Source organism: Podarcis filfolensis (genome assembly GCF_964270895.1).
Source record: "Podarcis filfolensis genome assembly, chromosome: 4".
In the NCBI taxonomy this organism is placed as follows: Eukaryota; Metazoa; Chordata; class Lepidosauria; order Squamata; family Lacertidae; genus Podarcis; species Podarcis filfolensis.
The window spans coordinates 59,928,062-59,942,457 of NC_139607.1; the positions used below are offsets into that span (position 1 = coordinate 59,928,062).

General features: G+C 37.9%; 1 protein-coding gene and 1 long non-coding RNA gene across 8 annotated transcripts in view; one reads left to right on the top strand and one right to left on the bottom strand.

The window, feature by feature from the left end:
• The window catches only part of LOC310761622, a 140,307-nt gene that overhangs the window by 97,454 nt on the left and 28,457 nt on the right, over positions 1 to 14,396 (top strand). The window contains exon 3 of one of the 4 annotated variants that reach the window (XR_014547585.1): positions 7,844 to 8,981. The exons of 2 other annotated variants lie outside the window; for them this stretch is intronic. This is a non-coding gene — a long non-coding RNA (uncharacterized lncRNA). Of the gene's footprint in view, positions 1 to 7,843; positions 8,982 to 14,396 lie in introns of those variants that run through there. One more of the 4 variants, XR_014547586.1, reaches the window with a different exon arrangement.
• The window catches only part of ROBO1 (roundabout guidance receptor 1), a 573,037-nt gene that overhangs the window by 62,389 nt on the left and 496,252 nt on the right, over positions 1 to 14,396 (bottom strand). For all 4 annotated transcript variants that reach the window (XM_083611370.1, XM_083611369.1, XM_083611372.1 and 1 more), the window contains 2 exons: positions 3,102 to 3,226; positions 645 to 816 (listed from right to left, as the gene is read on the bottom strand). In XM_083611370.1, coding sequence (XP_083467496.1) covers positions 645 to 816; positions 3,102 to 3,226 — 297 coding nt within the window. The remainder of the gene's footprint in view (positions 1 to 644; positions 817 to 3,101; positions 3,227 to 14,396) is intronic.

Below are 14,396 nucleotides of genomic sequence, written 5' to 3' on the forward strand. Positions count from 1 at the left end.
GCAGGTGCAGTTCGGAGGTCACAAATTCAGCCCAATAAACTTTTTTTTTTTTGGACTAGGAAAAGCCACGTGTCACACGTTTCCCATATAGTGAAGATATTCTGTTTTTCAATACCACATTTTCCTGTCATGTCTAATTAACCAGGATCTGATCCTAGTTTTATATCTAGGTTTTCTTATGCTACATTTTACCACCAGATATCATGAGAAATTGTGGTTTAAGAAACCAGATTATCTTTACCAGAAGATGCATAAGGCACATGAAGGGAGACTGAACTGTGAGAAGAGGAACACAATTTGTTCCTAATCTGATGTCATGGTTTATCAGAAGAATATTGACATCTGAACCACACTTCAGTATTACAGTACAGCTCATTTCAAGACATCCAGATTCAACACACTATGAGTGTTTGATAGTTTGAAAGGTAAATTTAAGTTACAATTGCCTAAGCAAAAACACATTAATCTTATCAAGTAATGTCTCTCCCACATTAAATCATACTTATGTGTAGTGCAATCAAATGCATTTTCACCTTAATAAACACCTTATATAGTAGAAAGCATATAAACTCAAAATCATGTTGTTACCACGCTATAGTTAACATTCTGCTACATTATAAGCAATGTTAAAATAAACACCTTACCATCAGTAACCTCCAAGTATGCTTTTGTTGTGATGCTTCCTGCAACATTTAAAGTCTGGCAAATATAATACCCAACATCAGATCGTTGGACATTTGTAATAGTGAGGTCACCCGTTTGAGAGACAGAAAACCGGCTGGAAGACTGAGGAGGTTGGTATGAAAAAAGCAAGTTCTGGAATATAAGGAGAAAAAGTGGGAAATCAGCAAGTTAGATGGATTAGCCTTCATAGATATATACAACTTTAAAATTCAGAATACCCTATATTATGAAGGTTATAGGACCATTTTTCAGATACAAAAGTGATGCTGCAACACAGTTCACTACTCAAGATAGATGTGACTAAACACTGATACCTGGATTTCCATGGGCCACAACAACAAATAATACATTGGTTATAACAACATATCTAAGACTGCAATGCTAACCACACTTATTTGGGAATGTCCCATTGAACTTCTTTTTGATTCAATACTCAAGGATATATGCAGCCCCAGTGCTAATTGCCAGATGTTTGCAAAGTACAGCTGTGAACATAAACTTAAAAGTGCCAATATATTTAAGGGAAGGATGGTATTAGGTAGAACCAGTCTAGATAGACCATAGCAAGTGCTTTGTTGCTGTAGTTTGGTAGGGTTTTGATCTAAAGCCATATAGTAGTTCTCTTCATGAGCTGGGGGAGACTGCTATTTTTATATAGGAGAGTGCATCTTATTTTCTTTTTAGACAAATTTTGTGGAGTATATGTCTAGCTTATTATCCATAATTGTCAGTGCTTTTTTTCTAAAAAAAATATGTTTCCAAGCTATTTTGAATTACTGTCCCTTAATGAGTCCAAACGTAGATTTCCAAAATGTTTAGGGGTATGTGTACCCCTGCGTCCCCCCCAGAAAAAAGCACTAATAGTTATATGGAAACTATTCAGATGGAATTCAAATGAGTACTATGTGCTAGGGAGAATGGCCATCAATTTCATTGACCACTGTTAGAAGCAGAATAGTGGACTAGAGGAACTGAACCATCTGTCCTGTTTCATGCAAACATGATCAAACATCTCTATCATATACAGGTAACTTGCATCTTATGCTAAGTTTACTTATGTGATTGCACACATAAGGAGGAGAAATAAATAAGTAAATGGAGAAAGGAGGAAACACATATTCCATTTATTTATTTCCCTCTCTCACTAGCACACTGCTGTGATTGCAGGCTTTCTGTACTTTGGAGAGGCAGCAGGAGGGCCAGGTAAGCAGCCTTCCACCTTGCGCGCGGGGGGGGGATCACCTCTGGAGGTTCCTGACTTTACATGTTATTTGCATTTATGCATAGACCTCTGGAACAAAACCATCACACATGATATGAGTTACAAAACCATCACATATGATACAAGTAAAACCACATGTAATAAGAATGCAAATATATGAATTATAATTTCAAATATATGTCAAGCTCTTTTTTGTAGTATAAACTTACTAAAAACACTAACAAAATGCTGTCTGCTTATTAGTATATGAAATAGTAGACTTCTGGCAGTTGAAAGAAACTACCATTTATTATTATCGTTATTCTCACATTTTAAAAAAACCACCTCTTTGTATTTTGTATTTGTTTTCCTTCTCTTTGCCTTGACATGCATCTAGCTCTTGACACCCAATGGGGTTTTGGACATTCTTGTAGTGCAGTAACCTCCCTCCCTGTATCCATGACATACACTGTATGACAAACCACAGATGAAACAAAAAAGAAATTGTGCTACCATAATTGTTCTGAACAGAATTTCACATACACTTGAAATCAAATGCCAGATTCACTTTTCCGTGTCTAACTAAAATATATTTAAATGCTTCATTTCATAGAGGAGGGCTTTTAGTACTTTTCTCTTCCAATTAAACTTTATATTCCAAACAAATAGGATACACTGTGTTTCATTTCATGCTAAGCACTAACAGATCCTTATCATGGTTCTTTTCCTTCTCATTTTCTTGCTACCCATTGGCACCTGTTCAACAAAGTTGATTTAAAATCCCCCCTCAGCTTGACTGAAAATTCTGTCTCAGGCCACATGCTATATTTTAAAAAAATTAACTGGAATATCTTGAAGTGTACACAGTCCTGAAGCATGTAGTACAGCCTACAAAATTCTTGAGAAGCTTCCTGGCTTTTCATCCTGCATAGGACAATATGTGGTTGACAAGGAACAGAGGGGTCTGTGTAAAGCCAGGATGTATATTGAGCTTGCCAAGGAATTAAACACTTTTTACTAGTCCTGACTTTTTACAATAACCAGGTAACGTAGGCAGAGCCTACACACATATTTTGAAAAGAATCAAATGAGCATAGCCAGTCATCCAGCAGGCATTTGGATGATGTGGGTGCAGGAGAGCACCGGGCACTAGCAGACACAAACAGGCCTTGTGTTATCTAGATGCTTTGGCAAAGCTTCAGAAAGTTCGTTTTACCTGACTTCCTTCTCTTCGCCAAAATATTGCTGGTTGAGGGTTTCCAGTTGCTTCACACTGGAAAGTGACAGTTCTGCCCAGTGCAGCCACCTGGTCACGAGGTTTCACAACAAAATGTGGTGGTTCTGAAAGAAGAGAAGTACAACACAATTGCACCAATTAATTCGTAGCTGAGGTGAATGGTTTTCTGGTGAGGGGCTTTTGCATCACATCTAACTCACACACAGAAAGGTCCTTTTTAAAATAAAGACTATAGTGCTCAGGTTCAACACTGTTTTAACTAGGGCTGATGTTTATAGACACACCTGTTTGTTAAAACTATAAGAGTGTGTGTGTGTACACACACTCTCTTTAACTGAAGCATCACACAGCCCTATTGCCTTCAGTAACTCTTCTTGAGAGCATAGTTTGGTGGTAAAGTGATGGTAGGACAAAAGGTTGAAGGCATTTTTATTGGTCACAGCATAAGAAAAGAAAAATTCCCTCACATCACTGTACTATGTTAAAGTAAAAACCACAAAGTGATTGCAAATTCAGGGGTTAGATACACAAAACTCATCATCTTTGATTTACTGTAGTTCAGAAGTCATTTAATAGCTTCCATAAGAGGCTTGATTTCTGATGTAGGATGAAATACTCAGGAAAAAAATTCAATTTAACTCAAAAGCCCTAGGATTGCTACTGAGTAAATTATAACCATTTAAAAATCTTCAATGCAATTACTGAAGAGGAATGAATTTAAAGCAACGGTGAAGCAGAATGCCTCCTTCATTTACATAGGCAAGGGCATGTTCAAACAAAATATATATGTAAATGAAGGCAAATTTGAAACATCTGCTCATCGTGACATTATAAATACTGCCAGCATTGTCCAAACTGTTTGATTTATACAGACTTAAATGGCCACTTCATCTAGCAGTAAATAGAACGTCAAAAATTATGTCAGTTGCATTAAGCTATGGCAGTTAAGTATATTAGGCACAGTGACTGAACTAGAGTAGAAAATATTCTTTTTAAAACCCTGTTTCAGCTTACCCTCTTATGCTGCAGAAACAATGGCTTAAATGAGATCTTGCTGATTTATATTTTTCAGATCTTTCACTCCTTTACTATTTAAAAGAAGAATTTTTCTCAACCCTTACTGATTGTGATAAGGCATCTCACAATCAAATGTAGGTTGGGCTTTTAAGACACCCCCCCATCATTATTTATCCAAAAACACTTTATATTGTTGGTATTTTGTTATAGTTGCCTGTAGCATGAATGCCAAGGAATAACAAAACTTAAATTCTTTTAGGGTAGATATGGGCAGGGTGTTGTTGTTTTTTTAAGTGTATAAATATCCTATACTGTGATGAGATTCACAGAAAACCAGGTTGTCTAAAGTTCAGCATTAGGTAAACGGATCCTAGACTATCAGATTTATGTTAACTATTAAAAGTCTGACTTCTGAAGAACAATATTGCCTTATGAAGTCTTTTGGTTAGTGCAAGCAAATTAGTTTTCTGTGGATGCCCGAGGAAATCGTGTGGTGCTTGGAAAATATATGATTTTATATTTATAAACTCTTACAAAAGATTATGGAACGTGTACTAACAAGGCAAACAAGGATTAGTAATATTGAGGTTTATTGTTTGTGGAGGGTTTTGGGTGTTAGGAATAGTGATGAAAAGTGATGCTAGTCAGTGGAATTTTTGGCCCACTAAGATAGGAAAGATCTACAATGCTCCTCTGTTCACAAAGTTGTACCAGCTTCTCAATAAGAGACTACACTTTAATGTAGACTACTTTCAAGGCTAAATTGCTGCAATAGTGTCAGGGTAGCAATCCCTCTCTTGATAAATATTTGCACATTTGTGTTACGGAACCATACGAATGAAAGAGGGGGCGACCACCGAGATATACAGAACTTTAACTGTCCAAAACTTTTTAAACTAACATTAGGAATTTCTCCTCGTGGAGTGAATCATGTTAGCCTGTAACATCAAAAGGAACAAAGAGGCTTGTGATACTTTAAAGATTAAAAATCTTCTGACAAGGTAGATTCTAAAATGGGGGTCAACAACACAGTGACTTTGGGAACCATGGTGCCTGGAACGGTGGCCATTGGCACTTCCAAGTAGGAGGGCAGCCCCAGGCTTCGGGGTGCAGGCTGCTATCCGCAAGCCTAGGGAGACCGGCGGGAACTCCCGCGGGCTCCCAAGGCTTGCGGATAGCTTCCTGAAGCCTGGAGAGCAAGAGGGGTCGGTGCGCACCGACCCCTCTCGCTCTCCAGGCTTCAGCGAAAGCCTGCATTCGCTCCATAGGACGCACACACATTTCCCCTTCATTTTTGGAAGGGAAAAAGTGCGTCCTATAGGGCGAAAAATACGGTAAGTGATTTCTGTGAAATGAGCCGTCTTGGCTGTTCCCACCTGAGTTTTTATAGCCAATGAATGAAGTCAGAGAATTGATTGATAAGTGATTTGTTTGGACACCAGAAAATACAAACTCCTATGGCCCTAAAGAGCTGCTGTTTTCCCTTCCTTTGTTTTTGTCTTTGGTATCGCCATAGTTTTCCCTTCCTTTATCACTAGCAACCAGGATGCATCTTTCCTGTGGTGGCTTCATCTGAGATCAGGAGCTCCCTATAAGTTACTTTATGCAAATATTACAGCACAATAAATGTGGGTAAATGTTAAAGAATTCCCTCTCCCCCTCCCACAAAAGGCAAATGTGAAATCTTTGCAAGTAGATTTAAGCATGCCTGCTGCTGTGCAGGAGCTGACGTCCTGGCACTCATTAAAAATTCACAGTATTGTTAACAATACAATTGTACGCATGTCTACTCAGAGATACTGTAAGTCACTTTGAAAGTGGATGGAGAGAAGTTTCTCTCTCTCTCTCTCTCATAAGCAGAACTCATGAACATCATTTGCTGGATGAAATAAATTGCTTCTTCACACAGCACATAGTTACACCACAGAAGGCAGCAATGGCCACTAACTTGGATGACTTTAAAAGAGAATTTGCCTTTCCATGCACAATTTTTTACACTTATCTTCTGTCATGATGATACTTTCATTTAGCTTCTTTCATTAAAGCTTTATGTTTAAGTAGTAGTCTGACAAGCATGCAGATGATCATCAGCAACACTTACTTAGGAGCACATTACTAGTTCTCCAAAGCCTGCACTGAATGTAATTTAAACAACGTGAAGCCAGCATACCTCAAAAGAGGTGTGTGTGTTTGTGTGTGTGTGTGTATGTTTTCCTCTGTTCATTTTTAGAATGTGGTGGTGCAATAAAAGAATACGGTAGAATTGCAATTTGGATGCACAGTGATGAAACCATACGACCACTTTCATTCATGTCTGAAAGTATGGATTAATATCCACATTCTCAATTCATTAACTTGGCTGCCTTTTCTGTTGATGCAATTGCCAACAAATCCATTTAGCAACTATTTATACTACCGCCAAAGCTCCATTAACATTATCCAACAAGTAATTATATCATAATTCAAAGTGCTTTAGCATTTACTGAATTCTGAAGTGCACAGCAATGTATGCTGCAGCTATTTCCTTAACTCTCACTTTTGCTATACTTAATGCTGCAGGCACCATAAAGTGGTGGCTATAACTGTTGGAATGGGCCCAGATACACTCTGCTGTTATTGTAAGAGCTGCAAAATAATGAAAAATATTTTACTTCATTAGGCTTTAAATTGATCAATTCATTACATTTCATCAACATAACCAAAACCATAAAAGATGTACAGATATGTTTCAGGCATTACCCTCAGTTATAGTTCAAGCAACATCACAGTGTTGTCACTATTAAAAATACAAATTCTTTATTTCTGCTAGATTTCAAGGCAGCTAGAAGATTAGGCAGTTTTCTCCTAGGGATGGTGCAGGGACAATGAATATGGTTTGCCTCTGCAGTCTGCCTTCAAGCTCATGGAACATCTTAAATTCCGATTCAAACTTTAGTCAACTAAACTACAATTTTTAAATTTAATAACCCGAACTGTTGTTGTCAATATTAGCACCAAAAAGAAAGAAATGCAAAGTATTTATTTTTAAAAAAATCTCTTGAACAGCGGATATGAAAAAATGAAGTGTAAGACTCAAAAACAAAATTTTACTCCTTTGATTCATGTGCAACATTTTTTTTTACTATCAAAGACTTGCACACCTTAGTGCACTTGGAATGTCTCAAGGTGGGAATGGACCAGACGCACAACTTATAAATAATAAACATAATTAAAACAGATATAAATAAGCAAGCCATTACCTTTGATGCTTGCACAAAAATTACCCATACTTCATGCAGAATCTGCTCTTTGCAGTCTGTCCAATCAATTATAAGTGAAAGATGGAAGCTGATTTGTTGACGAATATGGAGGGGTATGGATGGAAAGAGGGAGAGATGTTCCATTCACAGGGATAACGATGATTAGAAGATGGCCAATAAAATTTCAACTTACCAGATACAACTACAAACAAAAGAAAAAGAAAAGAAAACATGGAATAAATAAATTGGAACATAAAATGGAACAAAAGTAAAATGAATATGCTTTTAATTCTATACACTGCTTTGTATGGTATTCTTTCAGAAAAAGTGGTATAAAAATAATAAAAAATTAAACGTACAGCGATCTTATCGAAATGTAGCTATCTGGAAACACAAAACATATTTAGGATATACAAGAAAATAGCATGAAACAGATGGCTTATTGCATATATTGTTCTTTTTTAGCAGTAGAAAAAGCTCAATTCCAAACCTGAAGATGTGAAGTGTAAAGAATGAAGGAGATACAAGAGATGTGCTACAGTGTGAAAAGGATCTATCTGCCTGCTGAGCAGAGTGATGGGATCATATTCAGAGAACCGCCACCCCCAACCTACTCTAACATGTGAGGGGATTGTCCACCACCTACTGCACGCTGGGAAGCAGAATAAAAAGTGTATTATGATGTTCCATTTGCAATGTAATCTAGGAGTAATTTTCATAATCAGCTTCAGTATTCAAGGCGATTATACTCCCTGCAAGCAAAAAGGGATGAACAGCTACTCAATATACCTAGACAGGATTGGTAGGGTAAAAATTACTTAGTTTGCTGGGAAGAGCAAGCCCTTTCCCCTTTCCTCCCTGTTTGAATAGAGCCAAGATAATTCCCTGCCACACATGCATTTGCTATCCAACTGTACCTTTATTTTTTTAAGCAAAGAGCACTTCTGTAAGCATACTAATGTGGAAAGCTGGAAATGATATCAGTCCAGAGACCAGTAAAAAATGGTGGTTTTTTATTTGTTTATAAAAGTGTATACTACCCTCTAATTAAATTTCAAGGAATATAACATTAAAAAACACCATTCGGTATCAAAATGTAACTTGCTGCACTCTGACTAATTTACCAGAACCACAATGGGACCTAGATGCCCCAGTGTCCCTAATCCAAGCCACAAGTTGCTCCTGCCATATTCATAAGGATATTGATCCAACAGACATTGTTACTTATGCTGCTAAAAAAATACTGTCTACCTTGCAATCTGAATACATTTTAAAAAAAATAATCTGCAGACTGTGTTTCATTTATTGATAAGGAAAACAGAGATCTTCCTTAATTCAATAACAGAAAATTCTAAACAAGTATGCCCACAATCTATGAGGAAGAGAAGAGAGCTCTCTTGCCTGTCATAAATTTCAATTGCAGGGTAGCAGTGTACAAAGGAACCTATCCAATGTATGTGGGCACTCAAACCTTTTTTAGTAGGATAGGAAGGAGTATTGTCTTCCTTAATTTGGAGACAGAAAATTGTAAATATGTATGCCTTTGTTAATCAAAGGGGGGGGGTGGTCACTGACAGCATAGTTCACATGTGGCCTCTGCACCAGGTCCTTCAACTAAAGGAATACCTGCTCCTGCATTTAGCTGCCAGGGTACTGTGTTCATCTGATAACAGCTTCTTCTGATTGCCCCCACCATCTGAAGCCAGGCAGGTGAAGACAAGGGTGACAGCATTTTCAAATGTGGTACCCCAAGGAGACTCACCTCGTGCCTAAGGACTTTCCCTTTCCGATACCAGGCAAAGATGCTTTTATTCCACCATACTTTTGAAAGAACCTTTTGAACTATTTTTCCTTTTAGATGTTGTTTTGGAACTTGTATTTAATGTTTTATTATTTTATATGAATACTGCCCTTTCTGCCTTATGTATGGGTGAGGCCTTCATGTTTATTGATTGTATTTCATGCAATATGCTTTCCATGTCATGTGGGGGCAGAGGCGAACTTGTGGCTTGCTACCATGCTCATCACACAAAAAAGTCAGAGTTCCATGAGCTCCCAGGGAAACAAATGATATTTAAATATCTATGTATGTTTTTGGACAGCTACTGCTTAATTCAGGGGCAGGGTGGTGGGGGGAAGCTGGGTAAAGTAATGCCTCATCTTTTGTTGGGGTTTGGTTCCAAGGGTTATGTGTATACACACAAATTGTATATAGCCAAACCCCTGGAGTCACTTCACTGTAAGGAATCACTGTAAGGCGGCTGGTGGAGGAGACACAGAGCACTCCCAGAGTTGGTGTGCTGAGTAGGCCTTGCCCAGTAAGCAAGGGTGAGCTTAAAATCTCTTTTCGCACCAGGTTACCCCAAACAAAACTGCTTCAAAATCCTACTGCAAACCTATAAGCAAGTTTACAAAGAATGCTAATGCCACTACAGAAAATGTATATATACACACATACATATTTTGCATTATGTAAACATAAAAAACTAATGGCATACATTTTTACACAGCCATCTATTATTTCAGTGACTAATTCGAGTGCAGAATAATTAAAGTAACATTTGAGTCATAAGTAGTAAATGTCAAGCATTAAGGTTTTTAAGGGATGTTCTGCATATCTCAAGCCCTATGGTGCTCTCATTTTTGTATTAGCCTTTTAAATAGAGTAAAATTAACTACTGTTAAGCATGAATACACTTCCATAATTAGCTGGTAAACACCTGCAGTATGCTAGTCTCCAATAAAATGCACTAAAAAGAGTAATAATATTCCATCTGCCAAAATTCATTAGTCCAGGGGGGAATGGGTTTGTGCACAAGTAAACATTAGACAGTACAAGCAGCATAAGAACATGAGAAGAGCTTGCTGGATCAGGCCAGTGGCCCATTGAGTTCAGCATCCTGTTCTCACAGTGGCCAACTATATGCCTGTGGGAAAACTAGGAGCAGAGCATGAGCACAGAAGCACTGTTTCCCTTCCTGCAGTTTACATCAACTGGTATTCAGAAGCATTGTCACCACCACCATGGCTAGTAGACACCGATAGCCCTCTCCTCTGTGAATTTGTCTAACACGCTTTTAAAGATTCCTGCATTGCAGGGGATTGGACTAGATGACTACATTTCTATGATTCCTAGGCAGTAGTTTTCAATAGCGTATTAATTTAGTTTTTGTGATTTGGGTTCGAGATCACTGCTCTGAGCTTCTGGAAACACAATATTGAAATACAGTAACATAAAAGTCTGGTTATTGATATCATTATCATGTATATGGATATTGTGTTGTCTTATGTTTCTATGTATACAAATTTTCCCCTTAAAATTATTGAGATTGTGTTTAATATATATTATATACTTGGGCTTTTAAAAAATATAAAGCACTTCAAGTTCTACTATTAGTAAGAGGTCTATTGATGACTTAAATAATTAAATAAATAGGTGTTTTTTCCAGGGGGAGGCAACCATCACTACCCCAAAATCTGCTTAACTTTGCTACAACTGAAGGAAGATTTGTATACTGATGATTTGATCAGTTCATATGTAAGGAATTTGTGAAAGTGCCTGAATGTGGAAAAAACAATTCCACCATGCCAAAATGACCCACAAGAATTAGGCAGGGTTACAGGAGGCAATTATCTGGCCTTCCCCCTCTGAAGGAAGCAGTTGACAATAAAACTAAGTAAAATCCTGCCCTCGTTTGCTGAGCTTGACAATGTTTTCTTTGTGCAGCAGCTGGAGAATTGGGACTGTGTAGAAGCATGACTCTTCATTGTCAACTCATGTGCATTAATTTTAACACCAAGGTGATAGCAGGAGAATGGTGAGTTGGATGAGACAAGGAGAGTGAATTTCTGGCACTGTTAATATTTTGTTGACTAACAACCAAAATATTTTGGGTTGCTTATTTAATAAATTTATATCCCATCAAAGGTGGCAAACATAAAACCCATTGGACATCTGTTTTCCTGAAGGTGGTGGGCTATTGAAGTTACAAGTAGCTAGGCTGTTTGCCTGCTCACTTTAGTACCATTTCTTGCTAGGATTCTTATCCCCTCCATTCTCCTTCTCCCTTACTTAAAGACTGTCATCCTGTGCACATTTATGTGGAAGTAATCCAGGATCTAAAAATGCCAAGTTGGTACTAGTCAGCCCTTGGTATTTTGTTTTGCTGATACTCCCTGGAACGCATCATGACAAGAGACACTGAGAAAGGAATATGTTTTGTCACCAGTTTTGGACCCTTTGGATTTTCAGATTTTCTCACCCTTACAGTGGTACCTCGGATTAAGAACTTAATTCGTTCTGGAGGTCCGTTCTTAACCTGAAACTGTTCTTAACCTGAGGTACCACTTTAGCTAATGGGGCCTCCTGTTGCCGCTGTGCCGCCACTGCACAATTTCTGTTCTAATCCTGAAGCAAAGTTCTTAACCCGAGGTACTATTTCTGGGCTAGTGGAGTCTGTAACCTGAAGCGTCTGTAACTTGAAGTATCTGTAACCCGAGGTACCACTGTATTCCCTTCAGGCTCTGGAGAAGGGTGTGGAGAATCTCTCCAATTCATACTGAGCCACAGAGAGGCTGAAAATCAGCAATATGTTTAACTGCATTCCAAGGATATCCAAAGCTCAGAGTCAAGAGAAATCCCCACCATCCTTACAGAGCTTGTGGAGAAGTTCAAGGGAAATCTGACTCATGCTGAGCCATAAAAGGGATTGCAAAGCACTGAGACATATAATTGGTTTACAAGTTTCTTTGCCACTCGTGTGCAGCCCAGTAAAGCTCCGAGGAAGATAGTGGCCTGTCTTACAATTGGGTTGGGCTTACAGCAGCAACGTACCACTTCCAGACCTCAGCATGACATTATAGGCAAGACTCCACTCACTTAGGGAAGGCAGAGTTTGTGGCCAGCAAAATTGTGTTATTTACTAAGTCCCATTGAACATAGTGGGGCAAGATTATAACTAGGATTATGCTGAATGTGATCTTTCACTTGAATTTTAGGATGTGGGGGAAGGAGGGCAAGGTAAGCCTACCGTTTTCATTATTTGCCTCTGCTTTGGCCTTCCACCACTAATTTTGCTACTGTGGTAGGATAAGGCCAATACTATTCCTCCTACATGATTCTAGAACAAGGGGACATTGTCGTATAACAGTGTTCTAAGGTGCATTTGTATAAAATGGCAGCCACTGGGAAAGGGGAAAATTTTTACTTCTACATGCTGAAACCACCTCACAAACAAACAACGCTCAAAAAGGTCCAGCAACTGGCCAAGTAATTGGGGGGGGGGGGGCTTTTCAGCAAACATATTTTTGCTTTTCTGAGCAAATGTGTGTGAATTCAGACTGTATGCCTTTTTTGTGCATAACGGTTATTTTTACATTCCTTCCTTCCTTCAGGGTGGTGGTGGTTGTGTCCTTTCAATGACCCATTTCTCACATTTTCAGGCCCTCCACACAGCAGAGAGAAAAGACCATACAGTACTGGATAAACCAGACAAATGAAGATTTCCTTTCCCCACAGAAGGCAGTATCTATTAATCTACATCTTTCCCCTGATATTTGTGCAACATTTATTCAGAAACCTTAAATAAGATGGCTCTTTAAGTTTCCTGAGGCAAAATATGTATGCCCATGCCATCTAAATGTGCAATAATTCTTTCAGATTTTAGAAAAGTGACTACCATATTTGATATAGTTTTTCCTAACTGTATGCAACGTCTAGTTTCTAAATAGTTCATTCTCCATTTCCCCCCAAAAGAAGTGTATGTAGACTTTAGATTCCATTGCATTTAGTCTCCTTTTATAAAAAAAGCCTTGCAATTAAGAACAGAGTCAGACTTCAGAGCTGGGTCAGCTTCTCAGGGTACATTTGAATGTGTCATAGCTTTCATTTTATATTACGATATGTGCTGCTATCCTGCAAAATAGCATAAGTATCTAGAATAGGAACTAAAATCTATACATTCATTGCAAAATGGATATTCATATGAAATGTATGTTTATTTAGGAAATGTTAATAGTAAAACTTGCTTATCCTCTTACAAAAAGATAAATTAACACTTCAAAACTATTTTTGGGAGTTATAAATGATCGATTATTGTATAAATGTTTCCCTATTATTGCTACAGTATTTTTTATTTTTATTTTTAAAATTTCCTATTCAGTTTCCATTAAAATTTAATTAGCTTGATCTTTGTCTTCAAATTTGGGCTTTTAAATTAAAACATAATTATATAGTATCTTACCATTAGGCCTTTCACAATGTTATTTGTATAATTCTATGGCACAAATGCCTCCATAATTCTACTCTTTGGCTATGATCTCAGTACACTTACTCAGTAATGAGTTGCAAAGATTCACTTACAAACAAGGGTGTGGTGTGCTCAGGAATTCAAAGTAGTCAACATAGGGATATATTATTGCCTCCTACAATTCTTCTGAGCTCAGCTGGAATTAGTACTGTGAATTTCAAGGGATCCACTCATTTCTCAAATCTCATATTTTAGCTCGTACACCCATAGATCACAATGACTGTGTTTAGAGTTTAATAAATAGTTACATTTTTGGAACTGTGCAAGTGGGTTTTGTTTTTTGTTTTTTAGTATTGATGTACATTCTTTAAAATACCAATCCTTGAATGTGATGAGCATCAGCAGTGAATGTAATTCAATTCTATACTGTAGTAACAGGCTACACCAGGGGTCACCAAACTCTGTAGACTAGCCGGAGCATTTCAATTTTTGATAGGATGCTATAGGTGCTAGTCACAAAATGTTTTAAATGAGGAGCCTGGAATAGCACAACAAGGCTGCCGTGGGGGCATGGCCTAACACAAAATTAAAGGAAAGACAGTCATTGCTAATTCTCGCCTCTACCACATCCCCCGCCAGAACATCTAATGTTTACATACAGTATTGTCTTGCTGATCCCGATTATATAGCTATTTCAGGCACAATAACCCTGTTTTTCCCCAAACCAGCCCTAAACCAAAGCCTAGTCCAGACATGACCAAACTTGGCCC